Raw genomic sequence first — 10,000 nt, 5'->3', positions numbered from 1 at the left:
GATGGCGGCCTCGTCTCCGCCCTGCACGGGGTGTGGAGTTCGTATGAGCTCGGCAAGGATGTTTGGTTGAGGGATATGGTGCTTGTATGTATGGAGGCAGGCGCACAGGGTGTAGCAGCGAGTGTATTTGAGGTGACGAATGAGCGCGGCGGAGTCGGTGTGGCGTCGGGGCGCAGTGGGAAGTGCGGTGTCGTTATCGCGGTGTATCGCGACCCCCGTCATCTGCTTCAACACCTGTCACTTTTTTGGTTGTCTTTTATTACCAGAGGGACATTGTTAATTCCGACCCCGTTTGTGCGAATCGCTCCTCTTCGCTAAGATCTCGCCGGCGGGAACATCTTGGCCGTAGGTTTCCCAGGAAGCGAAAATGAAGGCTTAAGATGGCGACACGTCGTCCCTCGGGAGGACATGTGCTGCCGGTGCGTGTCTTCCGCGCCCGACGTCCTGCCGCTCGTGACGGGAGGATCGCCGCAGCGGATGTTCCGAGCTGATAACTCGAGAGTAAGCCAGAGTTCCTCCCTTGTTTTGTCGAGGGTGAAATATTACTGATTATTTTTACGATCCTGGAAACAAGGATAGTGCATTTAGCCCCGAGTCCTCCCGCTGATGATGGATGGCTGATGCGGCCCTAATTACAGTAATAAGCCCGATAAAAACGCTGAGGAAATACTGATACGTCAAACGTGCCAATCAAATTCAACGATCGATATCGTGGAATAATTGTGGACGATGTTCTTGAACGATTCCCACCGGGAGAGGTGCGCCCATCACCCGTCCCCAGTGCACCGAGCAGCGGGCGGTCTCAAGCTTACGTCCCCTGAGTAAACAGCCCCACGTGCAGAACTGAATACCAAGAACCTCTCTGTAGGTTCCGATAGAGGATCCGGTAGTGTATATAAACGATCTGACTCTATTGAGGGGAATATTGTTTCTCGGAGCGGCTAATATTGGTTGTATAGACGTTCCGGAGGCCGTCAAGTGGCGAGGGCGGAGGGTAACTCACGCTGGATTAGATCTAATTGATGCTATTTCTCTGGCGATGCCCTTCCACGTTCCCGCTCGTCTGTTTTTGTGACGGCGGCGTCTCGGCGCGGCCTTTGGCATTGCTTGAATAATTTTTCTTATTAAGAAATCCCCGTCGGCGGAGAGAAATGTCAACCGAATCAATCTAACGGCAGATCTCCCTAATTACTCGCCACATAATGAAGGAAGCCACGTTTTATCAATCCCTGTATCCATATTGGTAATGAATTCATCCAATTTGAATAGGACGCATTATAAACTGCTTAATATTCATGCCACGTTGCCCTGTGACACATTAATACATTCCTCCACATAAGTAAGAACATTTTTCCCTTTTTTCGAGAGCAATAACAACTGCTAATTAAACTAGTATGTCGGCCTGGAGCAAGTAATGGGGAAGGGGGAGGGGGAGAGGGGGGAATGTGAGGACATGGAAGTATTACGAGAACTTAATTTTTCCAATAAAAGTTGCTAAACTTATGATTAATTGTTGGAAAATCGATAATAAAGGATTACTTTTTTTGTCGATGCGACTTTGATCAAAGGAAGTTGTCTTCTCGGAGAATGATTTGATACGATTCGTAAATGTGTGATGTATGAATCCCAATTTTTTGTCCATTTACTTAAAAGAAATAGTGTATTCACGCAAGCCTTGCTACACACACACACACACACACACACACGCAACTTAAAACTTAATTATTCATTTAGTTGCTTACAAATTGATCAATACAGTCCTAGACCCTTACGCGTCTGCATTTTATAATTCCATTCATTCATTTCCAATTACCCACAAGCAAAAACACTGTATCCATACACACACCTCGCTGTATGTATCTGAAACGTATTCTTGACGTACACGACGGACCAGAACCGAAACCGCAAAATAAATCAGATACGATCAGCCGCCCAGCTTTTGGCAGGCAAGCAGAAGTGCTAATAACACGTCCCTCCCACCGATTCATTGTGGGCGTAGATTGAGAGCGATGAGTGTGCGTGCTTGCGGGCGCTTGCGGGGGAAGGGATGAGTTACGGCTGAATTTTTATCGTCGAGTTCCGCTGCGTTGCGTTTGCTTGCAGGGTCTCGCAGCGACGCATGTGCTTGCTCAGCGCCCCGTCGGTCTCCTGCTTCTTACTCAAGCACCGCATCCGGGCAGCAACTTCCTTTGTTGCTCCCAGATTATCAGCTGATGGAGTGTAATGGCCACATTTTGCCAATTGCTTCCTTTCCCCCCTCATCAACTCTCCTCTCGTTTACCCTTTTTTCTCTTCTAATTTTCCTACACGTGCATATAATACTAACGACTTTCCTGAGTGTTTTAGGATTGTTCCTGTGTATATTTATAGCTGTTTATATATGCATTTACGTGGCTGTGTACGTGTATCTGTGTGTGTCTGCTTATATCTATCTATCTGTATGTTCGTGTGCGTGTGTGTGCGCACGCATGTCCGTGTGTGTTTGTGTGTATGTATAGTATTTACCTAGACCTTCCGCTGCCCCCACTCTTTGGCTCCCCTCTGACTCGGAGGGAAAAATCAGAATAATGAATTTCGGGAGGTAGTTCGGGTCCTGAGCCATTTTACAATTTCTAGCCATTGGTCAAAGCACAGGATCACTTAAGAGAAGCAATAAGTGGCTGAAGAGGATCTAGTCCCTTAATAATGGTCCCCGATTCATTATTTTTCTCCCGGCACTTGTTTGTTCAAAGGTTTTCTATATGAAAGCCTTCCTTTGCGATGACTGGATATTTCCGATCATTTCGGTTGATTCATACTCATTTCTACTCCTTTGCAACATCACGAGGCATGCACATTGCACGGCTCGATTTTACGGACTGTTTTTGTGATGACTGTGAAAACACACCATGTCTATTTATCCGTCTTTATTATAGCTTTCCCTAGTTCATGAAATAGTGAGTGAGAGAGAGAGAGAGAGAGAGAGAGAGAGAGAGAGAGAGAGAGAGAGAGAGAGAGAGAGAGAGAGAGAGAGAGAGAGAGAGAGAGAGAGAATGGTGAAGGGGCAAAATAATGAAAAAGAGAAAGCCAAAGCCCCTCCACCCCACAAAAAAGATAAAGAGAGAGAAAAGAAGGAAATAAAGTGAAGTTAGAAAGGGGAAACAGTCTGGATGATAAAGGAAGAGAAAGAGAGGTCACAAGGAAGAGGAGGCGAATGTCGTGTCGCCAGGTCCTGGCTTCCGTCCTTCCTTCGACGATTATCTCCCTTCCTTCAAGGACTCGGTGGGTCTCGGAGAGCGACAGCGCGACATAGGGTGTGAAATAACAATCAATATATCCTCCCCCAGCTGCCCTCGCCTCCCCTCTCGTAAGTAGCACCGCGGAAGGGGGATATATCACCACGCGCCCATGACAGGACGTGACAAAAGCATATATGTCGCCAACCCATTGCACAACCGTGACCAAAAGTGACCCTTATGTTACGTGGGTTTTGGGTTGATACATTCTTGTTATTTTTACTCGGTCTGCCGCCCATACAGTCGCTGCGAGATCGATATGGCGAACACGGCGGCGGGATGTGCTACACCTGCCCGGATCTTCTCTCTGCTGCGACAAGGGTCAACTACGCCAACTTCAGCGTGAGGTTCTTTTTGAACAATAACGCCAAGAACCTCATTACAACGAGCATATTTGTAGGGGATGGCATTGGGCATATTAAAACCTCAGTACAGCGATTATGTTTATAGTTGATGGCATTCAGGACACTAACAGTGACATCATTTCAGGGCATTGTATTTTTTTTTTCTACTTTCATGAGAACCATCCTGTCACGACCCAACTAATGTCCTTCTCTCCGTTGCAGAGCTCCGGCTACGGCATGAAGGAGGGCGGCGCCGGCGACGTCTCTATGTACGGCAGTGGCCTCGGGGCTTCGCCGGCAGGGTATTACCCCTACGACCCCACCTTCGCCGCCTACGGGTAAGTCAGACTCGAATCTCGTCATGCAACCGAATGCGCAGGGAAAGCATGAGAAAGATGTGAACTGTCAGTAGGAAGGGAATTACGAACTCGGTAATCATTTCCGGGATGAGGTCGGCTGATTATGCCTCCGACGCCCGGCGCTCAGGCGAACTTGTTCTTTGATCTCGAGGCGGAGTCCGGGGAGGGCTTTCGCTTCGGCAGGAATTCGGGCACAGTTTTCTCTCCCTTTTCTGCTATTCGGTTGACATTGTTTTCTTAAGGTCTGGTGGATTTATAAACATCAATAAACCTCTATCAATATGCATCTATAGGTATCTATATATGTGTGTGTGTGTGCGTGCGTGTGTGTGTGATAATGGGCCTTGGAAATATGTTAATATTTGCTTACGTGCAATAGTTATTGTTGATGGCAATGGTGACATCAGCCGATCCCCCGAGCAATGATAATAGTGAAAGGAAATTATAAAATCTGCGACCCAGCGCATCGTCCATCTTTTCCCGCTCCGCGAGTACATGTCCCTCCCCCCCTCCCCCCCTCGGCGGCAGCGGGGGGCCACAAACCTCCAGCAACTTGATGACCCTCTTATATTACCTCACAGATATAAGAGCTCTCATATCTCTCCCTCCTGTCCTCTGCCCCCAGGTTCCCACTCTGTTATCCGTTCTTCTTGCCTCTTCAAATTATCCCTTCCATTCTGTATTTTTTTTATTCATTTTTGAAAAATCTTTATTTTGTTTGGTCGTTTGGTTCGTCTGGCCAGCTTAGAATTCAACCTCTGTCGTTTTGGTTTCTTTTTGGCTGCCCCCCCCCCTCCCTGCAAGGAGTTCTGTCGCTTTATCGCTCGTTTCGCTACGAGGGAAAAGCTAGGATATTGTGATCGTAAAATGTGTTTATTTATTGTCAAGATTTGCCTTCGCATTACTCGCTTCTTCTCCTGATTTTCCTGTAACCGTACACTAATTCCCGGCCACCAGCGATGCAGCCTTCCTCCCTCCGTAGCAACTCGGTGAATATTTAACGGCTTTCCTTCTTTAACCTGTCGTTCTTTCTACGCGCCCCTTTCCCCTCCTCCTCCTCCTCCCATTCTTCTACTTTCCTTCCCCTTAGGCCCCTCCCCCCTTTCCTCCTGCCAGCCCCGCCCACCACGCAGGGACCCTCCGAGCCCCCCATGGGTAGCAGGCGCGCATCGAGCCCCGGCCTGCGAGACACAGCGTCAACTCGCTCCACTAATTTAGACGACTCGTAAAAACTCTGACTAAAAGCTCCGACACTTCTGTAGGGATCGCCGGTTCGTGAATGATGTATCGGGGCCTTATTTCTCGCTGCTGCCGCCCGCCCGCCGCCTCTGGGCTGAAAGAATAACCAATTTTTTCCGCGTGTTTTTATATAGAAGCGATTTTTCCGACGGATAGCACGAGCAAATGAACCTTGTTTATGAAGAAAATGCCTTTTGTGTAGCCATGAACCTCATCGCGAATGCCTCACGGGAATCCCAGAGGATCTGAAGCGCGGTAGGTAGATCAGGCTATTCGGGCGGATAGGCTATTTTGTCACCACATAATCAACGCAGACTTTATGGTCCACTTTTGGTAAGATATCCCGAAAGATAGTCGTAAAAACACATATCTGTTTACAACAGGTTGAAAATACTGGTACCACACAGAGGTTCTCTCTCTTTCTGCCTCACCTACTCTCTCATTCTCTCTCTCTCTTTTCCCATTTACTTTTCTGCCTTTCTAGATTTTTATCTACCTATTTATCTATCCATCTACTGCATGCTTGTTTATCTCCCTTCTCACTGGTGGATTCGCATTTTCTCTTATATGGAAAATCGGATCATATCATCGATACAGGGTACATTTATAATTCACAATGTAGATAAGCTATTGTGCTATTGGACGCTGGCGAAGAGCAATGCACTGTATGTCAATTTATCTCTATTGTTATGACCTAATACATACACCTGAGTGTGTAATTCCGAAGGTGGTCGTGGCAAGGAAAATATTAAGTAACATATATAAAGTCCAATAACTCTTGGTCCTGGGATATGTATGCGGTGAAGGAAGGAGAGGAAGGATGGATGGTAAGGAGGAGGCGGAGGAGGACGAGAGGGAATAAGATGAGGAAAAGGAGGAGGAGAAGAAGGAAAAGGGGGAGGAGGAGGAGGAAGAAGATGAGGAAAAGGAGAAAGAAGAGAAGGAGGGGAAGTAAAGGAGACACATAAGGAGTAGAAACAGGAAAAGGATAAAGAAAAGAAGGAAGATATAGATGAAGAGGAAAAGAAAGATGAGGAGGGAGGAGGAGGAAGGTAAGCATGAGAAGAGGGAGACGGGAGGAAGTGGAAGAGGAAGAGGAGCAGGGCGAAAGGGAGGAGAGGAGAAGGGGCGGGGCAGTCGATATACAGGTGCCTCAAATGTTGCTTCAACACGGAAACTTTTTTCATGAACATTTGTTTAGTGAGTACAATGTGAACATAATAGCAGGTTACTACTATGGTACAGAGAAACTGGGGAAAATATATATTGTGTGTGGAGGAGGGTCTGGGCTGATTGGCAGGTGTACTTGTCGAAATACAACAGATGTTTACGTGTTTTGAAGAAACACACCTGGACACTCGGCCATGGGAGCTATATCCCTGCGAATGTAGAAAATATATCCAGAGGATTTTCCTAGCCATCAGTATAAGACATCTTCACCTAGAGTTCATAAATAAAAACGTAAATATAACCAAATCGGATAGAAAGTGTTGATCATAGGATTAAATCAAATCATATTGTTCCTTCCAGTCCCCTTGACCATCTCTCTTGCGGAATCTTGAACGTCAGACCGCCCTTCCTCTTTCCTAACAACCAATTTCTTTCCCCTTTTCCCTGCGCACCCATTTTTCCTTCTTCTTCTCTCTGCTCCCCCTCTTCATTCCCATCTCTTGGCTTCTTTGCCTTCGCATCATTTACAGTTCTCCCCCTTTCCCTTTCTTCTTCATCTTAACCTCTACAAAATCCCAGCATTTTTGTTTTCTAATATACATTTTCCTTCCGAGTTCCAACTATAGGATCCCCTCCCCCCCCCTCCCCTCATCCTAAGGCAGGGCCGACACTACGAGGAGCAGGATACATCATTCATTGTCCATTGCAGCATTCAACATCCTTGCATCATTGAGCAAGTTGCTGAAAGAATGTGTATGTACAGTCCATGGTGCTTCGAACATAATTATGGGACGCGATCGCGGTTTTAACAAGGGACCTAAAAGCTGATTCGTCGTAAGTCATAAAAGCACATTTGTTCCGCCTGTTTGTTTTTGCTTTGTTTTATGTGATTCAGAGTCGGGATTAATATTTCACGTCGGGATTTTGTCCGCTGGATATTTTGGAGACAGAGGGAAGGGCCAGTCTTTTCCGGTTTCACTTTTTTGTGCCGAGGGAAAAAGATTTGTAAAAGAAAGACTGATTCTGGGGAATTTCGAGAGAAATGACAAAACAATAAGAGTATTTTTTTGTTTCTGTAGCAGGTGAATATGTTTGAAGGAGACATCATAAAGAATAACAATAAATATATCGAAGCAAAAGGAATGCACGTAAATATTGACTATTGTAGTTGTGGTTAATATATACGTGTATTGTACATGTATACACGCACATATCCTTGCACACAGGTAAATACATACACTTAATATATATACACATCCATCCATCTATCCAACCAACCAACCAACCATACACACACACACACACACACACACACACACACACACACACACACACACACACACACACACACACACACACACACATATATATATATATATATATATATATACATACATACATACATACATAAACACACACACACACACACACACACACACACACACACACACACACACACACACACACACACACACATATATATATATATATATATATATATATATATATATATATAAACTGTCTGAGCATTAATTTGTTGGCATAAGAGCAGATAAGACTATCAGAACATGTACTGATAGGAAGAGCACGGCTAAAGAGAAGGCCAGCAGACGGAAGTGCAAATTCCAAACGCTGGGATCTATGATATTCAATCCCTTTCTGTTGCAATAAGGCCCTCCTGCGACACGGGATCCAAACCCATATTTCGCCACAGCCGCTGCGTCGTGCCCAATACAAGGTGTAAACTAGCGGAGTGATACCGCCGTTTATACCCGATATGTCAACGCCTCGACGGTGGAGTTGCTGCTTCAGATCTGGGTGTTTTATTGAGGTTCATTCCTGAGTGTCGGAAAGGGCGAGAACGCGACGAAAGGCCTGGCATTTCCGCCTTTATTGATGCTGAAGGATATGAGATGAGGAAGCTAGAGTAGGAGAAGATAGAGAGGAAGAGAGGAAAGGGGCATAGAGAGAAATACAAATAATTATATCCAGTAGGAAATGAGTGTGTCTGTATGTGAGGGCAATGATATATACAATTCCAGACAGAGAGTAAGGCATATTGATAAAGAGGGGAGAAAGAAAAGACATCAGCGCAGGAGCAGTAGCCTTCTTATCCACGGCTATTAATATGTCACAGCCGCCGCCATCTCCAGAAGCGTAAGATATCATCATACGCAATCAAGATAGCATCTCGTTGTTCCCAAAAAGTCAATTTCATCGGATATTAAACCGCTCATCAGGTAATGTGGCAAATTTCGCAAATTCGAACCCAAAACTTACCTGCGCTAAGGGTTAGTTTGTCTAATTGTAACGCTACTAACTGGTCTTTATGGTGCCCCTCCATTACGGACAATATGGGTCATCCTGTTCCGTAATGTCGGTACAATGGGATGGTTTCTCCCGCAACCTCCTCATCACGCCATACACTTTAAATTCATGTTTTATTTGGGCAAATTTAACAGAGAAGTTACGATGGCGTAAATCTCTCTCTGTGGTGAAGGGAGAAAGAAAAAAACAAAGAGAAAAAAAAGGAAAAAAAAAAAGAGTTGGTAATGGTCAGCTCTGGTTAATTCCGTCCGGGATGTTCTCGTCGTTCCCCTCCAAAGGGTTTTTCATTCGTTTTTACTCCTCGGCCTTTGTCTCGGTCTTTGGTTCGGTCTTCTTTCGGTCTTTCTCTTTTAGTTATGGACCCAGATCTTTCTTTCGCTTTGGACTTTGTCTCTCTCGTCGTGTAGCTCATTCTTCCTTTAATCTTTCTCATTTGTCTCGCCACAGCCTTGGCCTTTGATCTCTAGTCCTCGCCGTATATCTTCCTTTCCGCCGGCTACGAGGTCGGGACGAGATCGAGTTCGAGATTACGGGAGTGTTTGCTGCGACTCCGCTTTTTACGGGTTGTGTAATGGCTCAATGGGCGCTGGCGGTGAGGGCAACGAGGAAGTGACATTTTTTTTTACCTGCGCTCCCCACGTGTCATCAGGGGAGGAGGAGGAGGGGGGGCGGGGGTGATCATCGCCTTGGATGATTTAGGATATTGACCGGGAAGGAAAATAAGGAAACCCTCCATTTTTTTCTCTCTCTCATTTCAAAGCTGACCCATGACATCACCTCCGTGGCTGCTCCGACGTTTGGCACCGTCCACGGGACACTCATGTCACAGCAGACAGCCAGAGTGACGTCCATGAATCTCGGTCTGTCAGCGAGAGGACTAGCGTGACTCTCGGAACAGGAGCGTGACAGCCTTGTCTTGCCGCTTCCAGCTGATCACAGTTATTGGCCCGGAAAATTTAATTAAACTCTGAGGATAGTGAGGGCATCTGGCGCATCAATTATATTTACCCGGTGTTAGCAGTTTTGGGACCCTTTCGCCCCTCTCCCCCTTTCCCCTCTCTCCCCCCCCAAGCAACCCTCGCCCCTCCTCCCCCCCTCTCCCTGTCCCATCTCTGACGCTGTGATTTAATCGATAGACAATAGAGCAGTCTCTCCTCTCTCCCTCTGATAGTCATTTATCGGCTTCCTCTCCATCTCCACCCTTCGCCCTCCCCCCCGCCACCTTCCCTCCGGCCCTCCCCTCGTCTTCCATATGCGCCCGCGGCCCCCTTATACAGCCCATCCG

The 10,000-nt window shown here is 46.5% G+C and overlaps 1 protein-coding gene across 2 annotated transcripts in view; it reads left to right on the top strand.

Annotated features, from left to right (window-relative positions):
* Positions 1-10,000, top strand: part of LOC113802491 (homeobox protein araucan) — a 112,474-nt gene that overhangs the window by 42,793 nt on the left and 59,681 nt on the right. For both annotated transcript variants that reach the window (XM_027353095.2, XM_070145452.1), the window contains exon 3: positions 3,842-3,957. In XM_027353095.2, coding sequence (XP_027208896.2) covers positions 3,842-3,957 — 116 coding nt within the window. The remainder of the gene's footprint in view (positions 1-3,841; positions 3,958-10,000) is intronic.

This window comes from Penaeus vannamei, chromosome 3 (genome assembly GCF_042767895.1).
Source record: "Penaeus vannamei isolate JL-2024 chromosome 3, ASM4276789v1, whole genome shotgun sequence".
NCBI classification, from domain to species: Eukaryota; Metazoa; Arthropoda; class Malacostraca; order Decapoda; family Penaeidae; genus Penaeus; species Penaeus vannamei.
The sequence above is the reverse complement of the archived record's forward strand: the minus strand, read 5'-3'. Positions and strand labels throughout refer to the sequence as shown.